The 23,550-nt window shown below is 40.2% G+C and overlaps 2 protein-coding genes across 4 annotated transcripts in view; one reads left to right on the top strand and one right to left on the bottom strand.

The window, feature by feature from the left end:
• Positions 1-10,282, bottom strand: part of TTC23 (tetratricopeptide repeat domain 23) — a 128,308-nt gene extending 118,026 nt beyond the window's left edge. Inside the window, exon 1 of the mRNA XM_030887368.2 lies at positions 10,101-10,282. The gene's annotated coding sequence lies outside the window, so the exon portion shown is untranslated. The remainder of the gene's footprint in view (positions 1-10,100) is intronic.
• Positions 10,283-13,506: 3,224 nt separating this feature from the next.
• The window catches only part of LRRC28 (leucine rich repeat containing 28), a 181,568-nt gene continuing 171,524 nt past the window's right edge, over positions 13,507-23,550 (top strand). For all 3 annotated transcript variants that reach the window (XM_045296485.1, XM_004709852.2, XM_045296484.1), the window contains exons 1-2: positions 13,507-13,547; positions 18,765-18,994. In XM_045296485.1, coding sequence (XP_045152420.1) covers positions 18,827-18,994 — 168 coding nt within the window. In that variant the 5' untranslated portion in view covers positions 13,507-13,547; positions 18,765-18,826. The remainder of the gene's footprint in view (positions 13,548-18,764; positions 18,995-23,550) is intronic.

The raw sequence follows: 23,550 nt of genomic DNA, 5'->3' as shown, positions 1-23,550 counted from the left end.
CAACCAAAGCCCATCTGCAAACAATTGGACATCCCCTTAGAACCGATGAAACGTACACCTTTCCTCGAGTTCTTTAATGCTGCCTCACCCCCCTCCCCTACTATCACGACCCCAATTCTACCTTACAAATCTGGCTAGATAAGAGCTGGAAAGACAGGGAATCCAGGACAGATAAACCCCTCAGGACCAATAATGAGAGTAGTGATACCAGTAGCGGAAGGTGGAGGGAAGAAGGAGGAACCAAACACAAGAATCTATTATCTATAACCCCCTCCCAGGGCGACGGACAACAGAAAAGTGGATAAAGGGGAGACATCGGTCACTGTAAGACATGGAAAAAAATGATAAATTATCAAGGGTTCATGAGAGAAGGAGGGTGGGGGAGGGGGAAATGAGCTGATACCAAGGGCTCAAGTAGAAAGAAAATGTTTTGCAAATGATGATGGCAACATATGTACAAATGTGCTTGATACAATGGATGAATGTGTGGATTGTGATAAGAGCCCCAATAAAATGATTTTTTTTTTAAAAAAGCAACAACCCTGTAACTGATACAGCAGAGGAGCCAACCAACGTGTATGGGTGACTATCTACACTGGAGCTGGGTTCTGAAAGTCCCCTGCAGTTCCAGGTGCTAAACCTTTGGTTGATAATTTGTGGGAAGATCTAGAAAGCTTGCTGGCTGGGCAGGTGCTTTACCCTATGACTGTAGAAAGTGTGCCAGTAAAATCCTGGCCTTGCCCATCTGTAAACTGAAGAATCAAAAAGCTATGTGATGGAAAATATCCCACAGAGATACTGATTAATGCAATGGAATAAAAAACAAACAAATTCTGAACAGACCTATAGCAAGGAAATTAAATTAGTAAATTTTAAATGTTTACACAAAGTAAAGCCTAGGTCCTAGTGGCTTCAGTGGTTAATTCTATATCTTTAAAGGAGAAGTTATTTTAGTCTTTTATAAATTATATCAGAAAATTATGAGGAAACACTTGCCAACTCATTTTATCAGACCAGTATGAATTATGATATCAAAGCCAGGCAAAGATAACCGCACAAGAAAAGAATGCTACAGACCTAAATCTCTCATGAATCTAGAAACAAAAAATATCAACAACACATTAGCACACTGAATCTAACAACATTAAAAAAAAATGGAATACATACCCTGACCAAGTGGGATTTATCCTGGGAACGTGAGGTTAGTTTACATTTGAAACCATTAATGTACTACATTAATGTACTATGCTCACCTTATTACAGGAAAAGCAATTGACAAGAGTCAACACCCATTAGTGACAAAAACTTCCAATAAACTAGGAATAGAAGATAGCTTCGGCAGTGCCATAAGAGCCTTATAGAATAAACAATAAATACTAACATCATATTTATTTATTGTCAAGTGTTTGAATGTTTTTCTGGAATCAGAAACAAGGAACGGATGTCTGTTCTCACTGCTCCTATTTAAGATTGTACTGGAAGGTCTGACCAGTAAAATAAGTAAGAAAAAGAAAAAGGCAGACAGGTAAGAAAAAAGAAATGAAACTTTTTTTTAAGCAGACAGCATGATCCTGTATGAGAGTAAATAAAAGTATTGTGACTAAGCTTCCAGTTCATACATGCATGGGTTTATTCCAAACTTAGTATGTTCAAATATGTCTCTGTGATTAGTAGTTGACTGTAGACAAGTTCTCTCAGTAATATACCTGTTTCAGTCTCATGAGGATGCCTTCCCCCAAAAAGGCTCAATCATTTAAAGAGTGGTTTCCAAAGGGATCTGCGGAGTAAGTTTAATTCAAGACAGAGAGGCCAAATCTACATTTATTCATTTATGTTTTGGTTGGGTGGGGGTCACAAAGGGGTAATCTTGACAGATTTTTTCCAAAGGCCAAAGGATGACCATGGGGACTTTTCACTATGTGGAGAGTATGTCAAGAAACAATAGCTTCACATTTTGACTTTTTTTTTTTTTTTTTGTAGCAATACCTTTCAACTTAGTCTCTTATAATGAGAGGGACTCACAAAGTTGGTGGAAAAGTTCGGGTATTTTTTATTTTTCCATGAATTTTTTGAAGCCCCTTACATAAGCAATCTTTATGAACACACACAGACACACACAGGCACAGATTTAATAGAACTAATAAGTTCAGCAAGGTCACAGAATACAAACTAAACTATTTCTGTATGCTAGCAGTGAACAATCTGAAAACAAAATTAAGAAAACACATTTTCATTTACACCAATATCAAAAAGAATAAAATACTTAGGAATAAATTAAACAAAATAAGTCCAAGACATGTATACTGAAAATTTTATAACATTGCTGAAAGAAACTAAATATGATCTCTTACAACTCACAGAGTGGGAGAAAATGTTTGCAAATGATAAGTAACTATGTAGTAAAGAACGTGCATATCAAGAACTTCAATAAACAAAAAACACAAAACCCAATTAAAAATAGGCAAAAGATCTGAATGGATGTTTCAACAAAGAAAATATATACATGGTCAATAAGCACATGAAAGATTGCTCGACATTGTTAGTTATTAGGAAAAAGGCAAGTCTAAGTGCAGCACAAAGACTAATAAAAAAGAGACAATAACAAGTGTTGATGAGGACATGGAGAAATTGAAGAGTATGTGAAAAATTATGCATATTAGTGGAACTATAAAATAGTCCAGCGCTTTTAGAAACCAATTTGGTTGTCCTTCAAGAAGTTAAACAGAGTTTTTAACTTTGTGTTATACCATACCAAAAAAGTTAGACCATACTCATAAAAAACAAACAAAATCAAATCCCTTGCCATCGGATAGATCCCAACTCCCACCCGCCTGACAGAGGTTTTCTAACACTGCAAATTTTTACAGGCGCAGATAGCCTCATCTTTCTCTGAGGGGTGGTTGGTGGCTTTGAACCACTGTCTTTGAAACTAGCAGCCCAGCACTTAATCCACAGCACCAGAGGCTCCTGACCATATCCATATAACCCAGAAATTCCACTTCCTAGATTTATACCCAAGAGAGTTGAAAGCATATTGAGTTAGTTTATTGTGCCTACCTGGCCGATAAACACAGGTGGGGTTAATTGAAGGGCAGAGGGATAAATGGCTTGGTGAGCCTCGCCTTTCAAGTTCTTGAGTCTCTTGCTTTGTGATGATCGGACCAGCATGCAGCTGCCTTAGCCAGTTCCCTGCTTCAGATTGCAAGGCTCACTTCCTGCAAGACATCCCCAAGGAGAAGCCACATGGACCTATCCCGATGCAGCCCTGGGTGCTGGAGCACCCGTGTGGAGACCCCTGCCAGCGCTGACAGGCTTACACATTCACTGACTCGACTTTCCTCCTGCAGTTGGCATCATTACATCTGTTTTGTGAGATGGAGGAGGGCTTTGTGGATTGGTGTTGGACATATGGGTTAATGGGTTAACATTAGACTTGTGGGCTTGGGCAGCACTGGGTTGGGATGTTTCATTGATGCACGCTTAACCTTTATATAAAACTCTCTTACACATGAGTTTCTGTAGATTTGTTTCTTTAAAGTACCCAGACTAACACACATAGGTTCACATAAAAGCTTGTATATAAATCTCCACAGTGATGTTGTTCATAATAGCAAGAAACTCAAAGTAAACCAAATGTTAACCAACTGATAGATGGCGAAAGACAATACCATTCAACCAGAAGAAGAAATGGATGAAACACGGTTGCAACATGGATGCACCTAAAAAATTCACTCTCCTAAGCGAAAGAATCCAGAGAGCAAAGACCACATGCTGTGCGATCCCATTTATAGAAAATGTCCAGAAAAAGCAAATGTATAGAAACAGAAAGTTAATAATGACATAGGCCTGGGGGTACAACAGAGTGATTGCATCTGGGCACGAGGGAACTTTTTAGGGAGATGGACATGTTCTAAAATGGGAATGTGATTATACAACTCTGTTAATTTTCCAAAATATCACTGAATTGTATACGTAGAGTGAATGAGTGAATTTATGGTAAATAAATCACAATTCACTAACGCTGTTAAAAAAAGACTTATGTAAGCCACATAGCAAGTTTATGTGTAATGCTGGCTTTTACACATCTATGACTATGCGATTTTTATTTGGTGGATTGGATCTGATTTCCAGAGACAATGTGACACGCGCTTCAAAGCCCTTAAAATAAATCTTAACGTAATATTCTGGGTCTCAAACTGAAACACTGCTTGGCAGAAAGGTGGCACCTAGTTGTTGTTGTTAGGTGCAATTGCGTCCATCCGTCCTGAGCGAGAGCGGCCCTGTGCATGACAGAAACGTGCCAGTTCTGCATCGTCTCCCAATAGTTCCTGTGCTTGCGCCCACTGTTGCAGCCTTTGTGTCCATCCCCCTCAACGAGGGCCTTCCTCTGTTTTGCTGTCCCTCCGCTTTACCAAACCTGACGTCCTTCTCTGAGGACTGAGCTCGCCTGACAACGTGTCAAAGTAAGTAAGATGAAGTCTTGCCATCCTTGTCTCTCAGGAGCACTCTGGCTGTACTTTCAATAGTCTTCTCCAGCACCGCAGTCCAAATGCATCAACTCTTTAGTCTTCCTTATTCAACGTCCAATTTTCACATGCATGTGAGGCAAGTGAAAATACCAAGGCTTGGTTCAGGCGCACTTTCGCCCTCAAAGGAACATGCTTGCTTTGTAGGTCTTATGTAGCAGAATTATCAATGCAATGGGTCATTGGATCACTTGACTGCTGCTTCCATGAGCATTGATTATTATGGGCCCAAGCAAGACAAAATCCCTGACAACTTCAACCTTTTCACTTACTAAGCCTCAATGAATGTCTATTAAATGAACAAATTAACTTTATTATGGGATCTCTGCTCCCACATGTCTCACCCATATGATACCTGAAAGTCAGTGGACTGGAGCTATTTATTTAACTGAAGGAACGTTAATAAGTGAAATGCCAATATTCCCAAGGGAAAATCTATTAACACTTGTATTACTTAAATAGGAGGTTATAATGAGCTAACACAGCGGTTCTCAACTTGTAGATTGCGACCCCTTTGGGGGTCGAATGACCCTTTCACAGGAGTTGCCTAAGACCATCGGAAAACACATATTTCCGATGGTCTTAGGAACTGAGTCATTGCTCCTCTATCCGTCTCCAGGTGGGTCCGCCCACATGCAGATATGTCCACATTAGAGTATCCGGCGTGAAGACTGTTACCATGCTTGAAGACAAATTTTCATTTATTTGTAATTAGAAATAAATATTTCTCAATATATAATTACATAGTTTTTGTGACGAATCACTGTGCTTTAATTATGTTCAATTTGTAACAATAAAAATACATCCTGCATATCAGATATTTACATTATGATTCATAACAGTAGCAAAATTACAGTTATGAAGTAGCAACAAAAATAATTTTATGGTTGGGGGTCACCACCACATGAGGAACTGTATTAGAGGGTCAGGAAGGTTGAGCACCACTGAGCTATCATATTCATTTCTTCTGAATGTTTGCTACTAGTTTCGTGACGAAGGAGCATAACTGATCCAGAGAGTCACTCAGCAGCCCAGACTGACTAAGGCTTGGTGGAGAATATGGAACGTACCATGGACTGCCAGAAGAACAACCAGTCTGTCTTGGGGGGAAATACAGCCAGAATGCTCCTTAGACGCAAGATCGTAAGGCTTTGTCTCATGTACTTTGGATATGTTATGAGGAGGGCATCGTAAGAAAGACATTATGCTTGGCGAAAAAGGAAGAGCCCCCCACAAGATGGACTGACAGGGACAGCAACAATGGGCTCAGACATAGTAAAAACAAGAGGCCGATGCAGGACCGAACAGTGTTTCACTCTACGGCACACAGGATGGCTACGAGGCAGAACTAGTTGCTGGCACCTAATAACAGCATATATCAATAGGATTTACAGCAGGAGAGAAAGATGAGCTTTATCTACCATTGCCCAGAAGTGACACAGAGCATTTCACTAGCATTTCACTGGCTCCTATCCAAGAGGGCTGGGATATCTAGGAGAATAAATAGGATATTTGGTGAGCATTACATTGATCAAACTGCATTAGGGATCTTCGTCTCAGCTTTTTTGACAAGCAGAGATTGTGCTTCTCCTTCTAGTTAAAACCACTCATCAACAACCTAGGATAGTTTTGCTTCTTTCGAAGCAAGTTTTGCTGGACAGATGAAGATGATCAGGAAATAAACACCTCCCTTGGTGTCTCTAGGCTAAGAGCCCTGATGGCGTTGTGGTTGCATGTAGGGCTGTAATCCACATGGTCAGGAGTTCCAAACCACCAGCAGCTCCGTGGGTGAAAGAGTGGGCTTTCTATTCCCATAAACCGTTCTAGCCTCAGAAACCCACAGGAGACTCACTGTGAGTCAGCATTGACTAGAGAGCCGAAGAGTATGGTTTTGGGTTTTGGTGTCTCTAAAGCCCTTTGTTATTTATTGGGAGATGATACTTGATCCACTTTTGTTTTCCCAACATTAAACAGAGTGCCGAGCACACTGCACACATTCACTGGGTTTGTGTGGAATTTTGTGCTGGAACATTTCAGGTGAAAAGCCTACAGATTTCCATGGTGTTCTCCAGCTACGAGAGATGTCTGACTGCTGAAATTCCTTCAATTCAGTTTGATAAAATGAAAAGAGCATATTAAATTCTGAAGGAAAGGAAAAAAGAACCGATTCACTAGGCACAATAATCACCTTCATTGTGTTAAGTGCACCACAATCCCACCAAATCTTATAAAATTTGTTATTTGTAGTGCCAAAAACCAACAACAAAACCTCAGTTAAGCTCAATGCATTGAAAAATATGAAGAAATGTGTGAAAATTTAATATTCCACAATGGTAAAGGGATTTAAATAAATAAAGGGATCTCAGTAAACTCTTCTGGGAGGCTTCGTGGAATTCTTTATTCCAGCATCTCTATCTCCTCTCTTGAAGCAATCTTAATTGTACTTTCAGTTTTACCTTCAAAAATTGTTTTTGTAAAGTCTCTCTCCTTTACAAAACCCAGGGCCAAACTCCTCGATTTTGGTAATTCTGGCTCTTCATAAACATTCTTATTTATTTTTAAAAGAGATTTCCAAATGAATATTTTGCTGCTCCTAGAGCCACAGGCTTCCACAGGCTGTGCATGTTTGCTAACTCACCCACTTCCCAGCTCTTCTACCCGCTGAAGCGTGGGCCACCGCTCACCCCAAACTGGGCCATCGACTACGAAGACCTCTCTGGATATGTCAACTCAGGCTGAGCTACGCGCTGAATACGGTCGGCAATAGTTCCCCAGGCATCCAGAAAAGCCCATGCATTTTAATTTAAGCACTTGAGCCTGATTTGTCTCCCAGCTAGTCAGAGTCTCTTGGAGGGGTTGTATTTTACTTATTTTTATCCCTATAAATGGATCAATAGATGGCACTCAAGAAATATTCATTGTGTTCTTACAATGAATTTAGGCTGGGCAGAAGCATAGATGTGCTACTAGGTATTATGTTTATTAGTTGAGCTAATGTTTGAAGAATATTAAGATGCCATGGTTTGAGCTATATGAGGACCTGTCAAAAAGTATTGCTACTAGGATCGATCATGTTCCTACATTCATGGGCTTATTTCAAACAAAAGGTCTTTAAACACATCTCTACGATCACGGTCAGCTAGTTGCAGACAAGTTCTCTCAGTAATACACTTGCCTTACTGTTCTTAAAACTCCCCAAACTCTCTGCCATAGACAATGCCGACTCACAGTGACCCCCCAGTGGGTTTCCGAGACTGAAGCTGTTTATGAGAGTAGAAAGTCCACATGTTCTCCGAAGGAGCTGCTGGCGGTTTTGAACTGCCGACCAGGTAAATTACAGTCCAATGCATAACCACTGTACCACAAAGGTATACCCTCTAGAAAAAAAATTTTTTTTAAGGATTTTTTTTGTGGTGTGAAAAGAACTATTTTGAAGTCAGGGATAACATCAAATTTTTCACAAAATTAAAGCAGACATCGTTCTAAATTATTTTGCAACAACTTTTTGGGACTGCTGCCACATATAAAACAATAGTTTTTACACCAAGGTAAGCCAAAAAGCATTCCTACAAAACCAAAAAGACTTGTTAAACAAAACTCCCAGAATGTCAGGCTATTGCTTCTCCACATATCCTTCACCTCTGTCCCCTCAGAAGCCAGTTTTGATTGTACTCTTTTCTACCTGGAGACAAAGACAAGCGTATTATTAAGAGAACGTGTCTGCAGTCATCCACTGATCCCAGACGTGGTTGAAGTGTTTGGAATAAGCTCATGCATGTACCAAGTTTAACCCTTATTACAATACCTTTTGACTTACCCTCATAAATGGATCAAAGAGATTAAGGAAGACTGGGAACACCTCAACGATTAGCCAAGAAAATGAAGACTGTCGACATCAACACATGAAGAAACTGTGCTTAACGTCTGGAAACTTCTGAAAGAAGACCCGAGCGTGACCCCGGATGACATTACTAAAGCTGGGGCCTTACATGGGACAACATTCCCATTTTAATTGAATAACTTGGACTCAGCAAGCTTTCAGCTGGTTGGGACACCCCTGCCCCGGCAGGACCCCCACCCCCACCGAAAAAAAGGTGTTGTAAGAGCATCAGCTAGCTCAGAGTTGATCTTTCCATTAGTCTTTGAAGGAAGATCATCTTTTAATTATGATTTTATAAAGTGGATCATAACCAAGACCATCCAGAGCGGAAAGTCTACTCAAAACAGTTGCTCTGAGGGCCTCTCCGGGCCTCTGAGGGCCAGCGAGATTCAAGGCACAGAGGCCACCTAGGAAGGGTATGTCTTCCTTGTTATCAAACAGAGAGCATTCAGAGATGATCATAGTAAATACAGATAGGTTACAATGTAATATCAAGAAGAAAATGCCCTAGAACTGACTGTGGGAATGATTGTACAGCTCTTCCCGATCTGACTATGTGGATTATTTACCAATAAAACTTTAAAAAACAAAGAGGTTGTGGTTTTTGTTTTTGTTGATTCCAAAGGAGTAGTCCTGATAGATTTTTTCCTCAAAAGACACACGACAATCATGGGGGGTTAATAAGAAAAGTTTTAAGAAAATTGAAAATGACATGAGTGAGAAAGACCAGAAAAGTTTTTCCAAGGAATCTCCCCTTCCCTCCCACCCCCGTCCAATGTTGGTGATGTGCCTGCTCATTCGTTCTCAGAGTAGCAAGGGTGGCAATATGAGAATTTCACTGATAAATCCACAGCCCTGATCTTGCCCCTTCTGACTTATCATTCCCCAAACTCAGAGAACATTAAAAAGAACACGATTTGTGTCCCCCAAGAATGCTTTAATGTGACATAAACTGTAAAGCCCAGAAATTCTCAGACAACGGTTGGAGATAGAAACACAGTATTCAGGGTCTGGACGCAGGTGACAGTTGAGAAGCAATAACTTCACATTTTGATATTTTTGTTTAATAAAATGTTCTATGATTTTGTAGCAATAATTTTTACCTACTCTCATATAATGAGCTATATAATGAAGTGTTATTGTTGCCTGTAGCTATTTGAAATACAAGCTTCAATATTAGAAAGTTATTCTTTTCAATAGCCTCCTGAATTTTTATATTATAGTCTCAGTGAAGATATTTTGAAAACATTAAAGCTAGATTTTTTATGAAGAGTATATGCCAAAATGATGTCTTACTTGATCTACAGTCAATCTGCTCTTGAATTTCCTAATCCGCAAATGTATACAAAATTAAAATGCAGAGTTGATTCTCATGTTTTCTTATATTTTAATAGAATATCTATCACACTAGGTTTGATAATGCACAAAATGTGTCCACTTCATTTAAAAATTACAATATTACAGATGCTCTTCCAAACTCCTATTAAAACAATAACCCAGTTTCTAAAGCAGAAAATTGTCTATAATTATCTTATTACCTTATTCACTTTACTTTTCAGAAATCCATTTAGAATCTGAGGGTGATGCTCTTCCAAGCGCTAACGTTTAAAAATTCATCCCTTTGTCACCCCAGATATATTTTCTTTGACACATAATCTTGTAAAACTACAGAAAAACAGTTCAAGTGTCTTTACCTGGGAATCTCAACTTTCTTTCAACGTCTTTGTCAGTTTGCCGGGTACTGAGTGGTTGGCCTTTTGCAGCGAGTTCCAGTTATCCAGCAGCCCGATTTGCTAATTCGGTTACCATTTTATCCATGTTGTGATTCTTTGTACAAATTAATAACCATGAAAATGCCCAAAGCAGGGCACTTCCAGCCTAAATTACAACAGCCGTTTCCGGTAAAGCAACCTGGCGCTTCACACATTTTCAGACAGAATGAGTGATAGAGCATGCACCAATAGGGAGAGGAAAAGAGTATTCTGTGTGTGTTTGCAACCCAATCCAAAGCCAGAGGTGGGAATGTTAAATGGGGGCTGTTTTTTCCCTTGGAATTTTCTTAAAGTGGTATCGCTGCCTGTTAAAAAGTGTCAAAGCTTACAAAATCACTAATTTTCGGGGTTTCCCCTCCTTTGTTCTAAATAAAGTGAATTTGGAAATCTATTCTACACATATTTAACAAACTTCTAAAAGTATTTATAAACTAAACCACTGCCATGAAGTTGATTCTGACTCACAGCAACCCTCTAAGACACAGTAGAATTTCTCTTTGAGTTTATGGGAACAGTAAACCCTTAGGGATGCAGAAAGCCTCATCTTTCTGAGAGGAGCTAGTGCCTTTGGCCTTGCTAACTGTCAAGGGCAGCACTTACTTCAAAACCCTCCAGTAAGGTAGAACGATGAGGCTGTCTGCCACAGTAAGGATTACACTCCTGGAAACCCTCTTACAGGGTCTGAGACCACACTGACCATCAACAGAATAACTCGGGTACTTTTGTGTCAATTTGAAGGAATGAGGTGACAAAGTTATTTCAGAATGGTTCCTTTTTCAAGAACAGTATGTTAAATTGCAGTATTGAAAAACATTTTTAAAAGGCTAACATTAATTACTATTTTTAAAAAAATGATGTTATGCTGTAAAATCCCTGTTCTGTGATGTCCTTATTAGGAACACATTTTCTTATATTAGCTGATCATTAGTACCCTAGGGATTTCTATTTTTACACAAATGGCAAGTTCTTTCACTTCATCCTAGCCTTCCCCTCACTTCGTAGCATGACTTCTCAAGCATTCCGAGGCTGCGCATGACGTGGTGTACACACTGTGATGGGCTTCCAGGTTGAAGATGCCGCTGTTGGGGCCATCGAGTACGTTCTGACCCACAGCAACCCGATGCACAACAGAACGAAGCATCCACTTGTTTCTGATTCTGCAGCGTGAGCAGTCACTTTTCAACCTCTTCCATGGTCTCCGTTCTTTGTTTTGCGGTTAACAATTTTACACCTTTCCCTACATTAGCCTTTTTAATCACATTTTTCTCCCCTAAATGTTGATAATGGCAATTTAGCCATGTTGTATTTAATTGTCAAATCAGACAAGCGGCAACCCGTTTTAAATTTCCCAATGATTTCTTTAGTTCCATAGTGGTTCTCAGAGTTTTCCTCTAAGCTTTACTCTTGGGGTCTACTAACTTTCTTTGGAGCCATGATTTTCAGTTCCACTATCTGGCAGTTATGAATACGACGCAGATTTTTTTTTTTTTAATTTGCTGTTCGAGTAGTGGAAAGTTTGAGCTTGAGCCGTTTGACAACTGGAGGAGCATTGTCCATTGAAGTAGAGTGCTAATCATAGTGGCCCTGTAAGATAAGATACACTATCACGAATCCCCCACCCCACCTCATCCCTCATCTCCAAGGTTGTGAATCTTTACAGATACAGAATTTAAGTGTCCTCTGTCTCCCAGGAACCAGTAGGTGGCCTCCAGCTGCTGACCTTGCAGTTCACAGCCCCCAGGGCTCCTGGGTCACTACACTCAAAACCAAACTCACGGCCATCAAGCTGTTACCCACTCACTGCAGTCCTATAGGACAGAGTGGAACTGCCTCTGAGTTTCCCAGAAAGCCTCTGCTTTCTCCTGGAGAACACCTGGGGGTTTCAGTAGTCACAGAGCTCCCTTATTCATCTCTAAGAGTGATTAAATAAACCAACCGGCAAACAGTTCATTATAAAGCTGGTTACTACTGTACAGTGAAGCTCTAGCAAATTAACTGAAATCAAGATTTAAAAAATTAATAGTTTTAAGTGTGGTGTGGGGGCGGACTAATGCATAGCATCGTTATATAAACGACCATGGTATTTAAAAATGTTTTCCAATCCCGAATAAAGCTTTGTGGGGGTGAACTAGCAGAAAGCCATTTCCTTTGATGCTTCTCTCCACTGACAAAGTAATTATCATCTTGTAAGAAATATTTAGTGACCCAATCATGCTAGGAACTGCCATATCCCTAACTCATTAAGTTACCATTTTTCTTTAAGCAGTCGTTATCACAATAAATCGTGGGTGCTTCAGCGTTATGGGCTCATCTTTGGGAAAAAAACCCAAAATATCCAAACCAAAGCCAAATCCAACCCAACCCATCGCTGTTTAAGTGTTTAAATCCGGCACTTAGGCTCACCCCTAGCTAAATTAAACAAACCCACGGAGCCTCCGTTTTTCAAGCATCAAGAAATAATAGTGTGAGGGGGTGCGGTGAGGGAGGGGAAAATATGAGGACCTGATGCCAGGGGCTTAAGCCGAGAGCAAATGTTTTGAGAATGAGGGCAATGAATGTACAAATGTGCTTTACGCAATTGATGTATTGTGATAAGAGTGTATGAGCCCCTAAGAAAATGATTTTAAAAAAAGAAAGAATAATAGTGCTCAAGTCAGGGGATTGCAGGAAGAGCTCAAACACTGATCAACAATGGGTGTGCAATTCCGTAACATAGGCGCTGAATGGGAACGAATGTTCTCGAATGAACATTTTGTTCATTCTGACCACACAGCCTCGTCCTGGCGTTGGGAGTTAAATTTCCTCTTCAAAGGCAGACTCACCAATAGCTACCCTATGGGCAGATTAGAAACGTCCGTGAGTTTTCCAGATTTCTGCAAATCTTTACGGAAGTAAAAAGCCTCCGGTTTCCAACTGCTGACCTGGTGGTTAGTGGCCCACCCGGAAGCCTTTGTGCCAACAAAACCTCCCAAATGAAGCGCACTAGCGTGGAGTCAACGCTGACTCCTAACGACCCTCGGTGCGTTTCCGAGACTGTACGGGAGTAGAAAGCTCGGGCTTTCCCCCGCGGCGCTGCTGGAAGTTTCGAACAGCCGGGCCAGGAGGATAACCACTACCCCAGAGAAAATGCGGGCAAGAACCGGAAGCGAGGCCGGGAGGCGGGGCCAATCCACTCGTGGAGAATCGGCACGTCGCGTTAGAAACGTGCTTCCCATTCCACGTACCGAGAATCCGCGAGAATAACGACAAGCTATCGCGAGACTTCAGCCTCTTCTCCAACTCTCTCCGGCGCGGTCGCCCCCCTGGCCCTACCCGCCGCCCCGCCCCGCCCCGCCCGGCGCCCCGCCCCCTGGCTCTGCAGGCGCCGAGGTGAGTGTGGCCGCTCTCAGTGCTGGGTGGCTCCGGCGGCAGGTCCTCCTTCCTGACCCCTGGCGCGGCAGGCCCGGCCCGTAGTTGGAAAGACGATTGGGCCGCGGGCAGTGGGACCCCGGCCCACGCCAGCCCGCCCGGCCTCTGGTCGCTACGGGCGCTCAGGCCTCCCCACCCTCCGCGCCTTGTCGCGGCCTCGAACTAGGCAGGTCGGACACCGGAAACTGGAATTCCCTGCCTTTAGGCTCACTGCTTCCAAACTGTGTCCACTGAGCGCTTGGCTTTCTGGGGCAGAAAAGCGTTGTTTTCCTAGGACTTCTGCCAGCGTTTCTTAGGACTGAAAAGAACCTTTTCGAAAGGCATATGCAGCTTATAATTCTCTCATCTTCAGTATTACGGTCTTCAGTGGGTATCCACTGAGTTAAGTCCGGGAAAATCATTCATATCCACTGATTTAAGTACGGGAAAAGAGACACTTCCTTTGAAACATTGCTGCTTATAATTGTGTAGAGTTTTCTTAAGATGAAAAGCATTGTTTTCAAAATAAGGTGGTTTTTACTGTTAGAAATTGCATGTGGATGTGCAGTTGTGTACAGTTATATTAAATAAATCCTTTGGCTGTAGATAGGAGGTACAGGAGTTAAATGATAAGAATTAGGCTGTGTATTAGTCAATGCATATTAAAAAAACAATTAGCCCTGTTTACTATTGGCAATTTTCAGATATCATTTATATACATAGACTTTTATCTCCAAAATTACCTTTGTAGCAAGATGCATTTTAAAAGGCTATAATGATGTCTTTAACTGTCTAGCTGCTAACTGCAAGACTGGTGATTCAAAACCACCAGCCATTCCTTACAGAAAGAGGAGCCCTCTGCTCTGAAACCCCATATGAGATGTTTCTGTTGGGCTACTAACTGGTCATCAGTTCAAAACCACTAGCTGCTCTAGGGGAGAAGAGGAGGCTTTCTACTCCCATAAAGAGTTTCTGTCTCAGAAACCCACAGAGTTCTATCTATACAATACTTCTATCCCATCCTATAGGGCTGCTGTGATTCAGAATCAACTGGATGGTGTCAAGTGAGATGAGCTAGAATAACCGGTTGGCAGTAGGGTAGAGGGATCCAGTCCAGAGGTTTCAAGAGAAAAGTGGTCAGGCTCCAGTGATATCCATGAGTGAATCTTCCATCAGGCATGTGTGAATGTTATTTTGCTTTATAGTCATACTGTTGTGTAAGCTTTGCCTACCATGTAAATTATGGGAAGAAACATGGCTGCATTTTACAGCATAGACTGTGTTAGAAAGGTCACAAAGTAGGCGCTGCAGTCGTTTTACTTGTTGAAACTGGTAAGTCACTCTTCCAACAGGGTCTCAAATACCTCACCTGTGAAATATACAAAGTAATGTCTGTCGCAGTGCTGTGTTTGATGCAGTGGCTGTTAGAGACCCTTGTGCCTGTAGCAAACACAATACAAATAAACAGGCCCACCCAGAAAGTCCAAAACAGCGAAACAGGTTGCTTTGAAAGAATAGCAGAGGAATGCTTTAGCTTGGTTATAAGATAACTAGTAGAACTGTGCTCCTCAGGGTTTTTAATGGCTTTCTTCAGGGACACCTCTGCATGGACTAGAGCCTCTAACCTTTTGGTTGGTGGCTGAGCTTGCCAAACATCTGCACATCCCAAGGACTCCTGAGTTCAGATGGGATTTTTTAGGTTGAAACCTGGCATGGTGCTTTCGAGAACAACAGCAAGTACCATGGGATAGTTTGGCATTTCAAGGACTAGAGAAACCTAGGAGTGTGGTGAGAAATCTGGAGAGTGCTTCCAAAAGAGGCTGAAGAAGTGGGTGAGGCCAAGTTATAAAGAGCCCTGAGGGGCCTGGTAAGAGTTTGATTTTCTAGTTGAAAAGCTTTTTCCACTAAAGAGTTTATTTAGTGGAATATATCGGAATCAACTCATTGGCGTTGGGTTGGTTTTGGTTTTGGACTGCACATGTGTGGGATAGAATTCACTGCTAAATGATGAGCCCGTTTAAGTTTGAGAGACTTGAGCCATCTAGGCTGATTCCAAGTTTAAGTCCAGTGAATACTTACCTTGGAAGCTTTCCTTTCTACCCAGTGTGATCAGTACTGTCTCTAATACAGTTTCCCAAGAGTCTTGCTTTAATCACAGAATGTTTCCATGAAATACCTTGTTCTTTTAAATAAAATGCAAGTGGTTTCATAATAGCTGGAAATTAGAGTTTGAAAATAACATAAAGTAATAAGACACTATGAAACTGCTTATTCCATCTTACTACATTTTGTACTGATTTAGTGAAAGTTTTTTTCTTATTAAAAATAAATAAAATCTTTAAAAGGCGCTTTCACTAAAGAATTTGGGAAAGATGTCTGGGAAAGCAAAGTGGAATTTTTTAACAAAGCTCAATTTCTTTGTGGTTGCTTTAGCATTTTTCAATGTGGTATCCAGTAAGTCCTGTGTATGTAAAGAGCCTAACTTTTGAAATGCATGAGATCTGGAGTAAATTTTTTACTTTTATCTCATAGATGCTATGGGATTCTGCGGGAAATTTGAAATTACTCTTTTTTTCCTGTTAAGTGATTGATTGTGAAGTTATTACAGCCATGTGCATAATCCACGAACTGACCTTGTTGATTTAATAGCAAGAAGAGAGATTGAGACAATTTGTTCTGGACCTTGACCTTTTGATCAATAAATTAGTTGTTCTCTTTATTATATAGTAGACATCTGAGGTTGAGATAGATTGTACAGTAAAATCTGTCAGAACCAGAACATGCATAAGGCAGATTATGAGAGATTAATGCAATGAAATGCAAATATTTTCCACTAAAATAAATGATAAGACAGTGGTAAGGCTGCACCTTGTCAAAGGCAAAAAGTTTGCAAGACCTAGAAAAGGACGTTAGTCTTGTAGAGTTCCGGATTTCACAGATTTCACTGTAATAGAGTAATCAAAGATTCTTATTTCCCTGTGTAGCATTTCTTTATCCATTGAAATAATGTAGACTTGTACATAAGCTATGTTTCTTCAGACTTCTATTTTTGCTAACTTAATCTGTAAAACTAAGAAGAAGGAAAACAATATAGGTATATATGAGATAAGAAAAATATTGAGATTAAAAAAAAACCCAAAAGAATTTTTTATACACTAGGAAGTGAAGAAAAACAACTAAAAGTGATCAAGATATCATATATGGCTGCACCGAACATTTTAACAATAAACAGGGCTCTGGCCCTAATCTAAGAACAACTTGTTCTTATGATGTGACCCTACTTGATATTTGCCTTCATGAAGAGATCACTGAAGATATGAGTACTATAGGAAAGTGTAGTGAAGAAATCAGACGGTGCCCAGCTCTCAGAAAGAATAGCATCTGGGATCTTAAAGGCTTGTCTTAAAACAAGCCATTTAAGTGAGGACAGCTAACTCCACATGCTAGAAGCACACCAGCCCATGTGATCCAAGGATTGTGCATAATCAAATCCGAGGCTGCATGAGTGAACAGTATCGGAGCTTAAATTCTGAGCACCTTGTTTACAGAGGACTGTGGATGACGGTGAAAGCCCAAAATCCATTTGCAGGATCCTTGTGAGGATTAAGCCTCTGATCATTGGTGAACCCCCTCTGACCATTTACCTGGAATGTGAATTGCCTTGCTATCGGACAGAGTGCACTGGACAGTGGACTAATGCAGATGTAGTTAGTTAGGTTAAAAATTTAATACCTTATCATTAGATCTTCCCTTTGACCTATGTAGAATTTGCTTTAGTTTTTATTATTTTCTGTGAAATTTTGAACTGACGGTTTCCTATATATTTTTTATTCCTATTAGGTTTTTAGTTTTTTCTGTGTATGAAATCCAGGATAGGTATAACCCTAGAGAGACTGTAACTGTATTAATAGTTTTTTAAAGTTATGACAGGAGAGGTTGGGAGGAAATGGGCAGATAATGAATGCAAAGAAGAAGAAACTATGCTAAAATTGATTGTAGTGATGATTTCACAGCTATTCCTAATATAGTTAAACTATTTAACTGTATACTATTTGAATAACACTGTTGACAACATCCAGGGCTCCAGGAAATGTTAATAACAATTGAACTGTTTCAACAAAATGGTGCAGCACTGGAAACACCCACTAGTCTATTCCAAGAAATTTGGAAGACAGTCCCCTGGCCACCCAATTAGTAGAGATGTATATTTGTGTCAATTCCAAAGAGAAGTGACCCAACACAAGGTGGAAATTTTCAAACAATATCATTAATAGCCCATGGGAATTAAATTTTGCTGAAGATAACCAAAAATTGGTTGCAGCAGTGCATGGAGAGGGCTTTCCAAAGTTGAGAAGAAGACATGGCAGACGATAAAGATGTTTTCTTGTGTATTTTATTGACTGTTCACAGGCATTCAGTTTTGGCAATTGTAACAAACTATGTATAACATTGGGAAGAATGAGAATTCCAGAACACTTAATTGTACTCATGTAGAAGGTGCACATAAAGCAATAGGTAGTCATTCGAACAACAAGAGTAGAAGAAAGGTGTTAGGTTGTAAACATCAGTGGAAGTGGACACAGCTGACTTCTGGCCTCCCTTTTGCACCAGGCAAAGGTCAGACAGGTCTCCATGGTCTGTCCTGTACCTGTTCTGATATAGTACACATTATGAGTTGGAATCACATGGTCAGTTTTTCCACAAGCTTTATGAAGCCCCCATGTATATGTGCATGTATGTATTTGAAAGATCTTAAACTAGAGGACTAGGGTTATGGTTAGATTTAGGGTTAGGGGTAGGGTTTGGTTTAGGGTTAGAACTAGAGTAATGGGGGAAAAAAAAGAAATATCTTAAACTAAATAACAAAATGAGGGAATTTGAGTAGGAAATGGGTTTGCTGCATCCGGTATTTAAGGTTTTCCTTTGTTACATTTTGAAACCTCTGTTCTCTTAGAAAAGGTTTCCTACTTCAAAGTGTATGCATTGATTTTTAAGTTGGAACTATTTCTACTAAGTAGTAAATAATGTTTTAAAAGTGAGAGCATTATTAAATGTATGTGACAAATGTAGTTACTTTGAAAGAAAAACTAGAGGATTCAATTTGTAATTATCTTTTTAGCACATGAAAGTACTAACTGGTTTATATGGGGATACTTTTAAGAAATAAGTATATTAATTATGAAATCTTGCTCTCTTTAGAAATGGACCAGTTGTGACAAGATGTAGTGCTGCTCTTGTGTGCTGATGGGATCTGTCCAGTCATGGCTTCCGAACTTTGTAAGGCGATCTCTGTGGCTAGACTGGAAAAGCACAAGAATTTGTTCCTAAATTACAGGAACCTGCACCATTTCCCATTGGAGTTACTGAAAGATGAGGGACTGCAGTACTTGGAGAGACTCTACATGAAAAGGAACTCCCTTACAACCTTGGTATGGTATTATTACATCCAAAACAATTGGTTCTAACCAAGAGGTAGTTGTCATATCCTAAGCTATTCAGACCAAGATCTAGTTCCATCTTGCTATGTTTCAGGTAGTACCAATATAACTCTAGGTTTCTAATTAGCTGGGAATTTAGTATCTGCTCTGCAGTTTTAACTGATGTTCTAAGTAGATCTTAAGGAGCCCTGGTGGCACGATGGATTAGGCATTGGCCTTTCCCTGAGGATTTAGTCTCAGAAACCCTATATGGGGCTGCTGTGAGTCAGTGGATTTGAGTTGTCCTAATGACTCTTATGCAAACACTTAGAGTTCATGCTGTAATTCCTCATAAATCATCAAGGAATAAATTGTTGGCATATTTTTAATGACAAATGTATATTTTTGTAGTTTTCTCTTAATTAGAACATTTAGTGCATACACCTCAAAGAGCTCGATAACTGTAACATGCTCTACAGTGGCGGTTCTCAACCTGTGGGTCATGACCCCTTTGGGGATCAAACAAGCCTTTCACAGGGGTCACCTGATTCACAAAAGTTGCAAAATTACAGTGATGAAGTAGTAACGAAACTAATTTTATGGTTGGGGGTCATCACAGCATGAGGAACTGTATTAAAGGGTCGCGGCATTGGGAAGGTTGAGAACCACTGCTCTACAGGGTTCTGGTGGTGGTAGTAATCGTTGCAATATTCATAAAGCTGTCTAATGTTCTTGATTAGAAGAAAGTGTATGACAAGTTTTGAAAGAGGGTGAGCAATGCTTGTTCTAGAGTGCTCTAGAAAAGTGACTTGTGGAGCTCTCAGGGTGTTTACTTGGTTTTAGATACGATGGTTTCTAGAAGTGACTTAGCACATGAATTTGTCTTGCAGCTGACCAGAAGAAAGTTTCCCCAACACATTATGGGCTAATCGCTCTTTTTTCTTAAAGATATTTGAGGCCCTGTCAATCCATTTTCAAACTATGTTATTGTGTCATATTTACATTAGTTGACTGTGTTCAGTGCCCTCCTAAAGGAAGTGCCTTCCTTTCTGTAATACACAACTGCAGAGATTTGGGGAAAAGAGAGCGAGTCATTAATGCACAAACCTCTGCCCTTCTGTCTTCTCCTCTTCCGGTTTACATGAGACGTTCACAATGTGAGGAATGCCTGTGTTTAGAACCGAAGCACAAGGGATAAGTCTTTTATATATTTAGGAATATAAACTGTAAAATGCTAGCTAAAATATGTATACTCTTATATGAAGATACTTGGAATAATATATAAGGGGGTGCCCCAAACCCTTGGAATTGGCCTGGGCAGAGCGGAGCTTTTGTAGGGTGCATTTTCCCTGTAGGCGAGCATGGGGGGAAGCTCACTCCGAGTTAGTGCAGCCAGTGGTGGTGGTTGGGAAGGTGCTCTCTGGTCACAAGGAATTTTTTGCTGAAAGCAGTTTCGCACAAACCTTGTTTTTTGTGATGGCTGATTTAAGAGAACCGTGTGAGGTTGTGAAATTTTGTTTCCTGCTTGGGAAAAATGCTGCAGAAACTGTTGTGAAAAATGCTTATTTCAAAGCTATTCACCTCTCTGTTAATAAGGTGTACAGTTAATGTTCTGTGCCTGGTACAGGCTTGCCCATTGCTGGCAATGGATTTTGAGAAAACCCATTTCCTGGCATCTAACAGTTAAATTACTCTTCAAACCATACTGAATTCCCAATACTTGCAAAAGTATCACATGCACTGGTTCCCATCAGTTTTAAATCTGAACTTACATTATTAATCTATATCCGTGGGTGTTAAAATGAAGTCATTTTAACAAAGTGTGACTGTACAAATCAAGATATTACTGGATAATATTAGACAAGAGTATTTTACAAACACTACATTACCTTGCAATTTGAAACATTACATTTCATATTCATGTAAATTACTTTTTGATAACTGAAACTTCACAGAATTTAACAGCAGATAAAGTTTAAAATTTAGTCCTGTGCATTAGTTCCAACTACCCCTGCTTGTACAATCTAGAAGACTCATGTCATGTTCAGCACCAAAAAAATCTGCAAAACTGTCTAACTAGTGTTCTTATCCATCTCATGAGAGTTTGGGGTTTTTTTAGTCTTTTTTCTGAAGGTGAAAATCTGAGAAAATGCTCGATAAATTCTACTTCTAGACTTTAAAGTAGCTACACTTTTTGGCTCAGCAGATGGTGTAAAAATGTGGGCTGTACCTTATTTTCCCCGGACACATATAGACAGGAAGAAAAGTAAGAGCACGTACACCACTGTGAATTTGGGCTGTTACGCTTTAAGTTGGATTTATAACACTGAAGCATCGGAAGTCACTAAGAATGCCCTGCACCTATACCTTTTTGCTTTACATTAAAAAAAAAAGTATCCAGAAAAAGGTTTCAGTTGTCCTTCAAAATAAGGACCAAAGAAGATGCAACCACAAACACTTCCTCAGGTACAGCTCCAATGAGCTCTCCAGGGTGTTCTTCGGCCTAGGCCACCTGGGGTTGATTTGGACCATGTTTTCTTTCCCAGCGGACTCTGCGCTAGGATCACTCTGTTCCTAGAGGGTGCACCTAGAGGATGTTCTTAGACAATGCACCTGCTCACATAGCCATCTCAGTGTGCCAGTTTTTGGCAAAAAACAGCATGCCTCTCTCGCCCCACGTACCATACTCACCTGACCTCGCTCCGTATGCCTTCTTTTTGTTTCCACAAGAGAAGAGGGACAAAAAGGACAGCAATTTGAGGACATTAGAGCTGAAGAAAAAAACAAGGGCGGTACCGTCAGCCATCCAAGCAGATTAAAAAATGTTTCCAAGAATGGAACTGCAGTTTTGACACATGTATTCAGTGTAATGCAGAGCACTTTGAAAGTGATAAGGTTGTTTTGTAAAAAATTTAAATACATCGCTTTGGGAGGGAGGGGATTCTCATATAGAAAGTAATTGTCTCTCTTATGTGTTATCCATTTCTATACTGTGTTAATAGTGCTTATAGCCTTCTAACACTTTGGTTATGAGTATGTAATTACATCAAGCTATATCTTTATATCTGCTTATGTCTTGCTTCCCTTTTTAAACAACAATAGAATTATACTATATACATTTCTCTCAAATTTTCCTTTTGACTTCATAGTATTCCTGTTTCACTAACCACCAGACCAGTAGCTACATATGCATCTGTGTGTGTGTGTGTGTGTGTGTGTGTGTGTGTGTGTGTGTACATGTGCTCACACACATCTGTGCACATGGGCTTGTGTTTAGGACTAAGTTTCCAAAGTAGGATTGTAGTATGCCATTAGAAAACAATACTATTTACTTATGTAGCTGAAATGCTTTAACTTTTTTTACATGTAGTATATGGGTTAGACAGGAATCCAGTTATGTAACTTACAGACAAATAGGTAGGAAACATTATGATTTTTGGTTCCTATCATTTACTTAGAAAATGTTTTAAAGTATTTTTCTATAATTATCTTAGAAGTAATTGTCGTTCTTAGATGCCATCAAGTCAGTTCCTACTCATAATGGCCCTCTGTAGCAGTCATGATGGCCTCGGGGAGGCGTCCTGGTAAGATATGCAGAGGACCTGAGAGGAAGCCTTACCACCTTCACTTTGCAGGAGATTCTGTCTGTACCTCTTCCAGACCAGATTTGTTTCTTCTGATGTTTCCCATGTTCTTCACTAACACTGTAATTCAAATGCATCAGTTCTTGTTGATTCAGTGCCCCACTTTCTTGTGCATATGAGGCAATGGAAAGTACCATGGCTTGGGTCTGGTGCACCATATCCTCAAAGTGACATTTGTCATGATGTTGTCTGTTTGTCCCCTTGTAAGGATTTCTATTTAATTTTTTCTTTTACATTGAGTTGTGATCCATTCTGGCGGTTACAATCCTTGATCTTCATCAGCACGTGCTTCGAGTCTTCCTCGCATTCAAAAGCAGGGTTGTGCCATCTGCGTATCGGAGGTTGTTAATGACCTTCCAGTCACGATGTCAGGTTCTGCTGCATACAGCTCAGCTTCTTGTAGTAGTGCTCAGTTTACAGACTAAGTAAGCGTGGCGAAAAGAGACAACCCAATGCAGTTTTCCTGACTGTAAACCACTTTATACCGCTTTCTGTTCACACAACGCCCTCCTGGTACTTGGACAGGCTTTGCAGTTTCTGGAATTCCCATCTTCTCCGTGCTGTCTGTCCAGTTTGTTACGCCCTCAGAGCCGAATGCCTTTGCATCGTCCGTGAACCACAAGGAAAACCTTCCCGGTATTCTCTCCCAAGGCAACGATACCCCTCACATCATGTCTTCTTAACTGTAAATTCTGCGTATAAATATGAACAAATTTTGGATCAGTATGATATTCATAATCCCCTATTAGAGCGCAGTTCCTCTCAGAGTAACAGAATTCTGACATTAATTTAATAGAGTCTGGTAAGCAGTCTAGTCTCTTCATCTAAACTACATTGTTGTTAGTTGCTTTTGAGTGAATTTTGACTTTTCTATAGAAGTATAAAATTAAATTGCAATACATGTTAATTTTAATACTTCTATAA

This window comes from Echinops telfairi, unplaced genomic scaffold, assembly GCF_000313985.2.
Source record: "Echinops telfairi isolate 266 unplaced genomic scaffold, ASM31398v2 ScPeMD7_7409;HRSCAF=8447, whole genome shotgun sequence".
NCBI classification, from domain to species: Eukaryota; Metazoa; Chordata; class Mammalia; order Afrosoricida; family Tenrecidae; genus Echinops; species Echinops telfairi.
Note: the sequence above shows the minus strand (reverse complement) of the source record. Positions and strands in the feature narration are given on the sequence as shown.